The 12,671-nt window shown below is 56.0% G+C and overlaps 1 protein-coding gene across 12 annotated transcripts in view; it reads right to left on the reverse strand.

Annotated features, from left to right (window-relative positions):
- Positions 1–12,671, reverse strand: part of DOT1L (DOT1 like histone lysine methyltransferase) — a 53,952-nt gene that overhangs the window by 24,784 nt on the left and 16,497 nt on the right. For 9 of the 12 annotated variants that reach the window (XM_025293104.2, XM_025293106.2, XM_044947886.1 and 6 more), the window contains 5 exons: positions 9,155–9,229; positions 6,788–6,851; positions 6,015–6,243; positions 4,752–4,846; positions 4,227–4,289 (listed from right to left, as the gene is read on the reverse strand). In XM_025293104.2, coding sequence (XP_025148889.2) covers positions 4,227–4,289; positions 4,752–4,846; positions 6,015–6,243; positions 6,788–6,851; positions 9,155–9,229 — 526 coding nt within the window. Of the gene's footprint in view, positions 1–4,226; positions 4,290–4,751; positions 4,847–6,014; positions 6,244–6,787; positions 6,852–9,154; positions 9,230–12,671 lie in introns of those variants that run through there. The other 3 variants (XM_044947885.1, XM_044947889.1, XM_044947890.1) reach the window with 3 other exon arrangements.

Below are 12,671 nucleotides of genomic sequence, written 5' to 3' on the forward strand. Positions count from 1 at the left end.
AACTCTGGGAATGGGGTCTGTGTGAGCCCCTCGGGGGACCACACCTCCCTGGTGCCCTTACGTCTCATCTGGGCACGGGGTCTGTATGAGCCCCCCAGGGACTGCACGTCACTGGTGCTGTCACGTCTTGTCTGAGAGCGTTCAGCCCTACTAAAAGCTCATGCCTGGTCCTGGGACTCATCCACTGCCTCCTTCCTCTATTTGCTCTGTCCTGTCTCTAACACACCAGTCGGTGAGGACAGCCGACTGCTGTGTCCCGGGCTCCCTCAAGCCCAGCCTGATGCAGCTCCTCTCTGTGGGGCTCACCCACCCAAGGAAAACCACTGAAGCCACAGCACCACTGCTCCGCGGTGGCCTCATGCTCAGGGCAAGAAAACAGCCATTGTCCCGCCCGCCTGGCCACCTGGCTACCTACCACCTCTTGGCACAGGCAGGCCATAATTGGTTGAAGACAGGGACTGACCGGGCCAGCTCTGTGTCGCTGGGGCCCACGTGCCCAAGTTAACAGTGACAGGAAGATAAGCACAGCCTCCCTGTCACCCCCACTGAGGACTGTGACCGGCCCAGCTGGCCCAGACCTCCAGCTGCAGAGGAACGCGTGGGGAGGAGGGTCACGTACGGCCCCACCACACACCAGCATGAGGGCTGCCCTTCCCGAACCAGGGAGACCCCTGGTGTGTCTCTGCTCCAGGTCGAGAACCAGACAGGGCGGATGCAGGCCCCCTCACCACAGGCCTCCGCCTATGGGCCACCACCCACACCACACGGCGCACATGCTCCCCCTGCAGAAAGCACTCCCTCCCGGGGGGCCCCGGGGAGGCCCCACCCAAAGCCACAGGGTGGGAGCCAGCGATGGGTGCCCCAGACTCAGTCACCCTGCCACCTGCCCTGGAACAGCCACAGGCTCAGAAGCAGCACCCGACTGCCAGCCAGTCCCTCGGAGCTGCTGTGTGCTAGAGCCACCGGAGGAGGGCAGGGCTCGTGCTCTGGGCGGCCTGTCAGCAGCACCAGATCCCTGCCAACCTGACTGCACCAGCCCGAGGGCAGCCTTGCCCACTGGGGTCCACACTGCCACCTGGCTGGGGGCACCTCCTTCAGCGGCACTTCCGAGAACTACCTGCTTGTGCCAGGCCTGCCACCAGGCACCAATGGCACGCGGTCACTCAGACGTCCCCAGGCAAAGGGGCACCCTGACGTGCTGGGGACACAGGCAGAAGCCGGGCACAGAAACGGCCCAGGGCTTCAACAGGAGGGGGGACCCAGGAGGAGGCTCCGGCCCCCACAAGTAAACACATAGGCTAGGGTGTCTGTTGTCCCTCGTCTATCATCAAGTGATGGAGGCAGGACTCTGCCTGCTGACCAGGGCACCTGCTCGAAGCCACACAGAACCTCGAAGAGGGCCTCCCCAGACCTAGCACGCAAGCTCCCGCCAAGTCCAGGCGTTGGACCGGAGTTGTCACCACGCCTTCCTGGAGTAGGGCTGCCTGGACGCCAGAGGCACTGCCGGCTGCCGCTCCAGACACAGCAGCCAAAGCCACGACTTAAGAGTCCTCAGAGCCAAGTTCGGCTCGCAGCCACCTCGTGGGGCCTAAGAGCAGGGCCCTGATGAGTGCCTGGCCTTCAGGAGGCAGAGAACAAGGTTTCCACGCAGGGGCCCTGCCAGTGCACCAGCGGACATGCCACCAACCCCCAATCACCCTCCTCTCACATTGCACTGCCTCCCGACGTTGCCAAGAGAAGGGGGAGGGAGCAGTGACCCACCAGGCAGGCAGCCCACCAGCTTCACCCTCGCCTTGGCCTCCAGCCGTGGGCATTGTGCCAGCAGCTAGAACCACACTGTGAATCAAGCACCGCAGGCTGCTGCGGGTCCACGGGGCATTCTGGGGACTGAATCAACCAGGCTTTTACATCACATGTTTCAACCATTTGGCCCTCTCATCAGAAGCAAGAAGCACTTTATAATTTTAAAGACCTGCGTTTTAGGAGGTTGTGCTGCTGCTGCTAACTCACTTCAGTCGTGTCCGACTCTGTGCGGCCCCATAGACAGCAGCCCTCCAGGCTCTCCTGTCCCTGGGATTCTCCAGGCAAGAACGCTGGAGTGGGTTGCCACATCCTTCTCCAATGCATGAAAGTGAAGTCGCTCAGTCGTGTCCGACCCTTAGCGACCCCGTGGACTGCAGCCTTCCAGGCTCCTCCATCCATGGGATTCTCCAGGCAAGAGTACTGGAGTGGGGTGCCATCGCCTTCTCTGAGGAGGTTGTGAGGCCTTAGGAAAACAGCAAGCCATCCAGGAACTCTTATCAGCATACCAGTGGGACTGGGGACAGGACAGGAAGTTTCTCGGAAATAGAAATGAACTGGACTAATTTCTCTCAGCCTGATCAACAAACACTAGAGGACTGCAGGCATGGGAGGACATGGGGGCCAGAGGTGACACCCCTCACCTTTCACCAAGGGGAAGGAACCTGTGAGAAATCCCACCAAGAGAAAGGGGAGGGGAGCTGGGCCCACACTGCAGATGGGCAAGTCCTGGCCCAGGGAAAGCAGGGCAGAAGCAGAGGGTGATGGCTAACCTCCCGACATGGGGTCAGCAACACCTGGACGCCAAAGTCAGACTCATGAGAGGAGGAAACCAGTATCCCCCTGGGCTGCAAATACCCACAACAAAAAGGAGCCATTCCCAAGGCCAGATGGGGTTGACCTCAGGCCTGGAAGGCTGGCTCAACCTTCAAATCTTCTATTCTATGGAGAAAAACGAAAACAATCAACAACCACAACAACAGGCACCCAGAAGTAACACCAGCAGCTACAGCAAGGCTGCAGAGAAAGGCCTCACCGTCTGTTAACAGACCGCGTACAAAGTCAACGGCTCACCTCCTAGGCCGGAGAATGAGGCTGGAGGCCTGAAGCGACTTGACTCAGGGCTGACTCCCACAATGCTATCATGGCAGGGCTGCTGACAGCAGACCGGGGGTGGGGGTGGGGATGGGGGGACGCCAGCGTGGAATGGAGCAGAGCAGAGCACCCACTGAGTATGGCCGCTGATGACACAACAGAGATGGCTCAGCAGAGAGGGGCAGTCTCTGCAGCAGATGGCGTGGGATGGCTGGACGTCCACTCAGAGAGAGATGAATCTAGACCAGACCTCACACCCCTTGAGAATTATCCCAAAAGAAACCACAGGCCTAGAGATGAACCGCACAATCAAGGACCATCTATGAGATATCTTAAATCCAGGTGAGCTGAGACTGGACTTTCACATCAATACTGAGGGTGCAATCCCTGTAACCAGTCAGGTGGCTCCAGGGCCGAAACCCTGTCTCTCCTGCTGGCCCCCCACCCCCTGGAATCACACACACCATTCTATTCCCTGAGGCAACAAGGACAACCCCTGGAATCACACGCACCATTCTATTCCCTGAGGCAACAAGGAACGCTAGCTCTGGCCCCATAGCCCCCTGTCCCCCAGGACCCCCAAGAGCAAGACATAAGCAATGTCAGGAACCTTCAGAGGGACCAGGAAGACCACATCGCAGCCAGGTGGAGCTTGGGGCCCTGGGGGACCTGGGACGGGAAGTGAAGTGTGTGCTGAAGAGCCGGTTTGGGACCTTCCCCCTGCAATGCCCCAGCCGCAGTCCTGAAGATGGAGGCTGCATGGCAGCCCTATGTCCACAGGCCACTGAAACCTGCAGTGGCTGTCAAAGCCCTGGGCACAGAGACGCGCTGGAGCGGAGAACATGGAGTTGGACACCCAGGCAGGAGGAGCAGAGAGAGGCCAGAACATTAGGATCCAGGAGCAAGACCCAGAGAACCTCGGCAGTGAAGGCCGAGCTGACAGATGCGGGGAGAGGGGCACAGGGGCAGTGGCACCAGGCCAGCTCGTCGATGGGGCCTCACTGCTGTGGGCAGGGGGCAAGCACGAGAAAGATGCCCTTGGCCAGCCCACACACCCCACCGCCCCCACACGTGGTCCTGAAAGAGCCAGTGCTTCCGAGGCATCGCTGGGTGCCCGAGGAAGAGAAGTGGGGCAGAGTGCGGGGCCGGAGGAGTCGACTGCCTACAAGGCCCACAGCAAGGAGGCAGCAGGTGGCCAGGAGGCAGTGAAAGTGGTGGGGAGGGGGCTCCGGGCAGGGAAAGGAGGGGCGGCGGGTCAGGGGAGGCGGCGCAGAGGGCGGGGCTGCACCCTTAGCCGGGGGTGGGGCGGGGCATGGAGCGATGGCACTCACTGTGTATTCTGCATGCTTTTTTCCATACCATTTCATCCACTTCCTGAACTCTCGGTCCATGGTCTGCAAAGAGCCAAACCAGACAGCCCGTCAGGGACCCGGTGGCCAGGAGGGCGCCCCTGTCCTCCCCATGCCCGCCCCGCTCCAGGGTTCTCGGCAAAGGAGCCTGACCGCAGGGAACCAGAGTGGGCAGGCGTGCAAACCACAAACTCTAAACGGTTTCCCATGGCAACACCACCACTCAGACGCGCACTCCTCAGACCTTGCTGCCTCCCCTACCCCAACCCCCGGCAGATACTGGCACAAGGGTGATGCCAGCTGAGCCCCAGCGCCAGGGCAACCAGGGAACACGGCCGCAAGTCTTTCAGGGACACATGAAGCAGGGACACATGAAGCAGGGACCCCCTCCCCGACCTTCCCGCAACCCCAGCACAGACTGCCCCCTATCCTGCAGGTCGCTGTACACCAAGGCTGGAAACAAAAGTGACACAGATGTGGCCGCGCCCAGGGCCCAGGGCCACTCACCTCCGCGTACTTGGCTGGGATGTCAGCTTTCTCTACACCGTAGTGATGTTTGCAGTTGGTGGCCGCGGCAACCTGCAGCACGACCTGGCCCACCCCTTCAGGGGGAGAGAGAGAGAGGGGGGTCAGACGCACAGCAGGACACACCCAGCCGCCGGGGCCATGACAACAAGATCATTAGGCAGAGGCCATGGCCTTTTGGCGAAGTCCCTGAGTGCCCTCTGGGGTCACAGAATGTGTTCAAATGCCCCAGGCCATGGGCTGAGCACCGCCCCTACCCCCAACCCAGCCGTGCTCCATTTCATCACAAAGAAGATGCTCTATGGCCACCCAACTGGGACCTGCCATGGTCCACGGCCCCACGGGGCATTCACTGTGCACACGCGGACACGCCTTTTCGAGGCACAGTGACCCCTGGGAGGAAGCCCCCCCCCTCCCCAACCAAGGAACCATGTTCCACCGTCCACCTGAGTCAGAAGCGGCCCAGAGTGGTGGCGGGAGACCCCACATGGCACATGCCCGCAGGACACGGCAGGATCTATGGACACTCAGCTCACAGACAAAGAAGGCTTCTGAAACTGTCCCTGCTTGAACTCAGGCCACATGCACTCTAAATAAAGTGTCAGGAGCCCCAAGTGGGGCTCCCCAAATGGGAACATTTTGAACAGAACAGAGTCCAATGATGGAAACAAGCCTCTATTCGGAAACATAGGGTAAACAGGGAGAGAACATGGGGTCCCTCCCGGAGGATAGGAGAAGCTAGGGGACCAGGGGTCTGAGGAGGCCGGCAGTTTTCAGAAATCATAAGCCTTCTGGCACACGGGCTTTTCTAGAAATAAAAAACCTTCAACCGTGTGCACGCTTATTAGAATATGAATTGTACTTCAGAGTTTAAGCCAATGACAATGCCACCAGAGAAGCCACCTTTGTCCATCTGCAGGGCCCTTCTCAAGTGTGGAGGCCACGCCATATGGGACAGGACCTTGGGGTCTGTGAGTAGGTTATGGGGGGCAGTGGAGACCCCAGAGTGCTGTGCTTGGGGTTCCTGACAGACCAGCCCAACCACAGGCCAAGGAGCCCCTTGGGCAGCCTGTCACCTGCACAGTCCCACCAGGACAATTTGGCCCGTGGCTTCTTCATTCAGGCAACATGGCACACCCAAGGGCACCTGCCAGGCCCCAGCCCCCGGAACCTCTCCTCATGAGGAGGCCATCCTGTAAGCACAAGGGGCAGGGGAAGGGGTAGGGGGGAAGAGCCCCCACCTACCACTGCCCAGGTCCACGAACAGGTCATCTTCGGTCATCTTGATCTCATCGATCATCTGGGCGACCAGGTCGAAGGAGGTCTCCCCATACACCTCTGGGGAGAAGGGCTCATAGTTGTTGAGCTTCTCAGGGTCGGTCACCGAGTGGTTGTAGACCTGCTGCAGGATGTGCCGCAAGAGCCCCGTGGACGGCCGTGTGTTCAGCTTCATGGGCTGTGTGGTGCCCTTCCACTGCGACAGGGCACACACACAGTTTGCAGGGCCACACCACCCAGCCCGCTGCCCCACCCCAGTGGGGACACGAGTGCGCAGGAGCGTGTGTGAGCCTGAGTGTGTGTGCCAGTGGTGTGAACCTATGTGCATGTGTGTAGATGGAGTGTGTGTGTGTGTACAGATGTGTGGGGGTGTGCGTGCATGCATGTGCAGCTGGGACCTGGGCAGAGCAAGCTCCCTGGCACTGCTCTCCCCACAAGCTGGTCTGTCCTGGCGCCCAGAGCACCCATGGAGGAGAAGCCCCAGGAAGGTTCCCTGTCGCTGGCTGGCTCAGCACGGCTCCCAGGGCATCTACAAGGGCTGGGATCGCCTGGCAGGCAACGTGGCCAGTTCAGCCCCAGCCATCTGCATCAACACAGTTCCAGCCCCGGGCCATAGGGTCCACACCCTGGGACACTGCAGACCCCACACCATGACTTGCTGGGCAAGGAGGGGGCCTGAACCACAGCTTGGGGGGCCAAGATGATGAGACAGGTCCGAGGTGAGGGTGAAGGCCACCTACCAGCTGGTGGATGCTGTCGATGGCCCGGTTGTACTTGTCACAGAGCCTCTGCATACTCTCAAAGCTAAAACAAGCAAGGGAAGGTACTGGTCACCGCTGGGCTCAGAACAAGCCACCAGGCCTCAGGGGAGGGGGCAGAGGCCATGGGGCGGAGCCTCAGTTCACTGTGCCCTGAGGGCTCGGGTGAGGAATGAGCATCACAGCTGTTCACAGAACAAGGCAGGCAGACCAGGGCTGGCCTCACCCCTACCTGTAGATGCAGGAAGTCCCGCTGCCCCAGAGCTGGGGGACAGCTGGGTGCCAAGGGCCACTGCAGGCAGGGAGGACTCCCGGCTCTGATAGTTGGGTGGGAGGGGACGATAATCAACACCCCAACCCTGAAGACAGAGGTCAGCACCCGCCTTCCTGCTGGTGTGGCTTCCATTTACCTAACAGTGTGAACTGCTGACACTCGCCCAGATACAAGTGTCCGTGTCAGAGATCCAGCGAGGGAGTCGTCGACCCGGCTTCTCCCCACATCAGGGGGGAGTGTTCAATGGAAACCCCCAACCCGGGTTCTCCCAGAGGGTATCTGGGGCATCCATGTTTGTCAGTACCCGCACTGAGCGGCCCGATGCTCACCGCACGAGGGGTCTACCCCGGCGTCTGTGCTACACGGAGGAGGGGGCGGTCACTTGGGGTGTGTCTCCTAATGCCACCCACATGCTGGGCAGCAAGATAGCTGCTCCCCAGTGAGCACCAAGAGCCCGGGGACCCCTGAGATGTATGCAGAGACATGGGGGGGGCACCCACCCACAGCCTCTCTCAACCTGCATCAAGACCCCTCAACCCTGGACCCTGGATGGACCCCAAGAGCTTAAGTGCACTTCCTTTTCTAACAGAAGCAAAGGGATCTAAACGGACCTGTAACCACATGGCACGTCCATCTGAGAATTGCAGCAGAAGCTGAAAAGCCAGAGACCTCGATAACGGGAAACAGCAGACGTGGGCGAGGCCAGTGAAACCCCACACAGACAGTGAGGGGACACATGGCTCTAATATGCCGGGAGCAGGCTGACACGATGAGGTGGGAAACCCATTCTGGAGGAGCTAACTGTATGCTCAGGGAGGAGTCCAGCCCAATGTCAGCCCAAAAGGGACCCTGGGAACACAGGCCAGTAGTGGGCAGCCAGGGCAAGTGCCAACACTCCGGTCTGGCTGTCCTCAGGGAGAAAACACGCACTAGTTCCCAGATTCCTTCCTTGTGCTCCAGCTTCCACGTCCCCGTCAGAGCCCCTGACTACACCCTGGCATACCTTCTCCTGGGAGAATGCACACACATGGAGGCTCAGAGGAGCCTGGCACCTGGGCCCCACTGTGCCAGCCCTGCCCTCACAGACCCCTGCTCTGGGCAGGACTCTGAGGTTACTTGGGTTGCAGGGGGTGGCGAGTCGCCACCGGACTGCGCCTGCCCTCTCCCAGCCTGGAATCCTTTCAGTCTGCTTAGGAGGTTCGAAACTCTCCCTTTCTGCCCCCGCGCAAGCACCTTGGAGCAGAAGCACCTCTCAACACTCCACTGCTTGAGCCAGGCACTCGGCCCTTGACCACCAGGAAATGTGAACCGTGTGGATCTCAAGACCGACGTTCAAGGTTAGCGTCCACAGGCACCTGCACCCTGGAGTCAGGGCCGACGCATGCACCCAGCCACCTGAACCCGTAACGGCCACCTGTGTCAATTATCAGACCGGGAGGAGGTAGGCAGTGAGGGGAAGGGACTAGGGCTGACTGAGTCCGGCAAGTCCTCCAGACACAGGAGTGAGACCACTCAGCTTGCACGGGGGCCTGCAGGCGCCTTGGGGCCACCTTCTCTGTCAAGAGCAGTCACCTAGGCCCACAGCCTGCGAGCGATCAAAGTGAGCCTGCCAAGAACTGAAAGAGGCAGGAGAGTCTCTCAAAGAAAAACAAAAAGAAATTCCAGGCAGGCATTCCAGACCCGGCCTCGCCCTTCCCCACCCACAGGACTTTTCTAGGAGATCCAGGATGTGCCTGAGGAAACTGCAGGGAGCGGCCAAAACCATATGAGACCTGGCTGGAGCTGGGGGCCAAGGCTTGAGAAGCCAGGCCAGCGACAGCAGTCGCTGCCGTGGAGAGAGCAACTCCAGCTTTACACACGTCGATCCCACTTTCCAATTATGTCCTCACTCCGACAGCCTCTGCCAATATTTGATAAACATTTCCTACCAAAATAACTCCGTGCTGGCTATGGCCAAGTCTAAAAGGAAACTTCCCATCAGCCTGCAGTGTCGAGGAAGGTCTAAATTTAGCCTGTGTCCACACACACAGAGCCCGTCCCCGGTGGAGATGCAGCCCCCGCACAACTCCGCTTACCTTTTGGTATCGTAGTCAATTAAAACGTAATTCTCCATAGCAAGCTTGAGATCCGGGATTTCTTCACAGACCCATCTGAAACGCAAAGGAAACTAGTATTAGTGTTCTATCTTCTACTCTCAATGCTGTTCTTAAACACTGTTGACTCTGCAAATACAAAAACAAAACATTCTGGCTACTCAACTCAAAATGTGAAAGATTGAAGGGGGGCGTGACTTCAAAACAATGTAAAGACATGTTCTTAGGAAGATGCTGTCCTTACGAATTACACAAGTTCCATGTTGCTTCGCGTTTAAACAACGCTGGCCATTGGGAGCTCAATGGATTTAACGTGTTACAGGGTCTAGGACACCAATCAGCTTAAATCAGAGAGTCTGAAAAGCAATGCATCCACCAGAAATAAAAGGGAACGATTATTTGAAGAATGAACTAATCCCAACACAAACAACAGGGTTTCTTCAACCGCCGGACTTCTCTGGTGGCCCAGCGGCTAGGACTCGGCGCCTTAACTGTTGAGGGCCAGGGTCCAATGCCTGGACAGGGACTGAGATCACTCCCACAAAAAATGAAAACAAAAAATACTGCAGTGGGGAAAAAGAGATGGAGGGGGAATCTGCTGATCCCAAGGTGGAACCCTGACTGGATCCTGATACAATCTGGAGAAAAATTGTGAAAGAAGAGTCATCATGACAGAGCTTACAGGGAATAAAAGGAAAATAAGGGATATCGCGAAAAATGGCATGTCAATAAACTCAACAACTTAGGAGAAGTGAACAAATTCCTTAAAAGATGCAAATTACCAAAACCGACACAAGAAGCCGAACACCTGAAGAGCGTGACACCTAGCACAGAAAGCGACGGTGACTTTCTCCCAGAAAGAGACTCCCAGCCCACAGAGCTGCGCTGGCGAGTTCTGCCAACCACTGCGGGAGTGGTGACGCCAACCCTCTCTAGCTTGGGGAGGCCAATGTTGCCATACCACCAAGACCAGAGGACAAAGCCTCGTAAAGATGCAGCTGTTAACCTGGCATCCCTCAAAAATGCAGACACAAAACTCCTCTAGAAATGTTAGTAAGCCGAAGTCAGCAACACATCTTATTCCAATGGAGTTTATCCCAGGAATGGAAGGTTGTTTAACACTCTAAAACTAGTCACTGTAATTCACATCACTGAGAGAATAAAGGAGAAAAAAAAAATCATACAATTGTCTCAACACATGCAGAAGACACACGTGATGAAATCAGTTTCCATTCACAATAAAAACTCTCAGCAAACAGGACTGGAAAGAGCCACCCTGCACCTGATGGAGGGGCGGGCAGGGCTGGAGGAGCTGCTGTCCCTTCGCTGCTGTGCGCTCTGCCAGGGGGACCCAAGGAGGCCAAGGGTTGGAAAGCAGGGAGGGGCAGTTCTCTCACTGTGCGTGCCCACCCGCCCCAGGGACCCTCTGACACGCACACTGGCCCTAGCCACTGGGCGGCCAGCGCTCCCACGTGAGGAGTCTGGTTCCCCTCTTTGCGAGACCCACCCACAGTCCCCGAGGCTGGCTGGGCAGTGCCAGCTCCCTCAGACCCAAGGGAACCCAAGTCACTGTCCCCATGTCATCAGTCTCTCTCCGCGGGCCTTCGGAGCAGAGACCGCTACCTCTGGCGAGCACTTCTCCAGCACATCTCCTTTTCTTGGGAGGGCATCCACACCCCAGCGGCAGGGAAGGACTGGGGCCTCCAGCCTTCTACCACAGGGCCCGGACAGCGTTCACACGGCAGGAAAAAACGACCAACAGCACAAAGGCCAGGAAGGAAGAAGCAAAACCATCCTCCTCATGGAGGGATGCCACACAATTCAGTGCATGGGCCAACCTGAAGAGTTTATGGAGAAGCTACCAGAACTCGTGTGGGTTCAGCAAGGTCACAGGATACAGGTCAACTGTACTTACAAACGCCAGCAACAAAGAATTTAGAACAAGAGAAGTTTTACATGTTACTTAAAATAACATTCAAACATAAATACTTAAGAATGATCTTGACTTCTATACTGAAAACAACAAAACATTGCTGACAAAATTAAAGGCAACATAAATAAATACACAAACAAACAAAAAATGCTCGTGAAATATAAGACTAAATATTGTTAAACCTCCTCCTCAAACTAAACTGCAAAGTGATTCTTCTAAAAAAGTTCAGTTAGGCTTTTTTGGAGAAACAGACAAACCAATTTTCAAACTGACATACAAGGGCAGAGAATCTAGAAGAGCCAAAATAGTCTTTAAAAATGACAGCAATGGGACTTCCCTGGTGGTCCAGTGGCCAAGAATGTGCTCCCAATGCAGGGGAGGCCGGGGTTCGGGCCCTGGTTGGGGAACTAGATCCCACATACCAAAACTTAAGATCCTGCACGTCACCATGAAGATCGAAGATCCCTTATGTTCAAGAAGAGATAAGAAAGCCCTCCTCAGTGATCAATGCAAAGAAACAGAGAAAAACAACAGAATGGGAAAGACTAGAGATCTCTTCAAGAAAATTAGAGATGCCAAGGGAACATTTCATGCAAAGATCAGCTCGATAAAGGACAGAAATGGTATGGACCTAACAGAAGCAGAAGATATTAAGAAGAGGTGGCAAGAATACACAGAAGAACTGTACAAAAAAGATCTTCATGACCCAGATAATCACGATGGTGTGATCACTGACCTAGAGCCAGACATCCTGGAATGTGAAGTCAAGTGGGCCTTAGAAAGCATCACTACGAACAAAGCTAGTGGAGGTGATGGAATTCCAGTTGAGCTATTTGAAATCCTGAAAGATGATGCTGTGAAAGTGCTGCACTCAATATGCCAGCAAATTTGGAAAACTCAGCAGTGGCCACAGGACTGGAAAAGGTCAGTTTTTATTCCAATCCCAAAGAAAGGTAATGCCAAAGAATGCTCAAGTTCAGTTCAGTTGCTCAGTCGTGTCCGACTCTTTGCGACCCCATGCTCAAACTACTGCACAATTGCACTCATCTCATACGCTAGTAAAGTAATGCTCAGAATTCTCCAAACCAGGCTTCAGCAATACGTGAACCATGAACTTCCGGTTGTTCAAGCTGGTTTTAGAAAAGGCAGAGGAACCAGGCACCAAATTGCCAACATCCGCTGGATCATCCAAAAAGCAAGAGAGTTCCAGAAAAACATTTATTTCTGCTTTATTGACTATGCCAAAGCCTTTGTGTGGATCACAATAAACTGTGGAAAATTTTGAAAGAGATGGGAATATCAGACCACCTGACCTGCCTCTTGAGAAATCTGTATGCAGGTCAGGAAGCAACAGTTAGAACTGGACATGGAACAACAGACTGGTTCCAAATAGGAAAAGGAGTACGTCAAGGCTGTATATTGTCACCCTGCTTATTTAACTTATATGCAGAGTACATCATGAGAAATGCTGGGCTGGAAGAAGCACAGCTGGAATCAAGATTGCCAGGAGAAATATCAATAACCTCAGATATGCAGATGACACCACCCTTATGGCAGAAAGTGAAG

The sequence above is a fragment of the Bubalus bubalis genome, chromosome 9, assembly GCF_019923935.1.
Source record: "Bubalus bubalis isolate 160015118507 breed Murrah chromosome 9, NDDB_SH_1, whole genome shotgun sequence".
In the NCBI taxonomy this organism is placed as follows: Eukaryota; Metazoa; Chordata; class Mammalia; order Artiodactyla; family Bovidae; genus Bubalus; species Bubalus bubalis.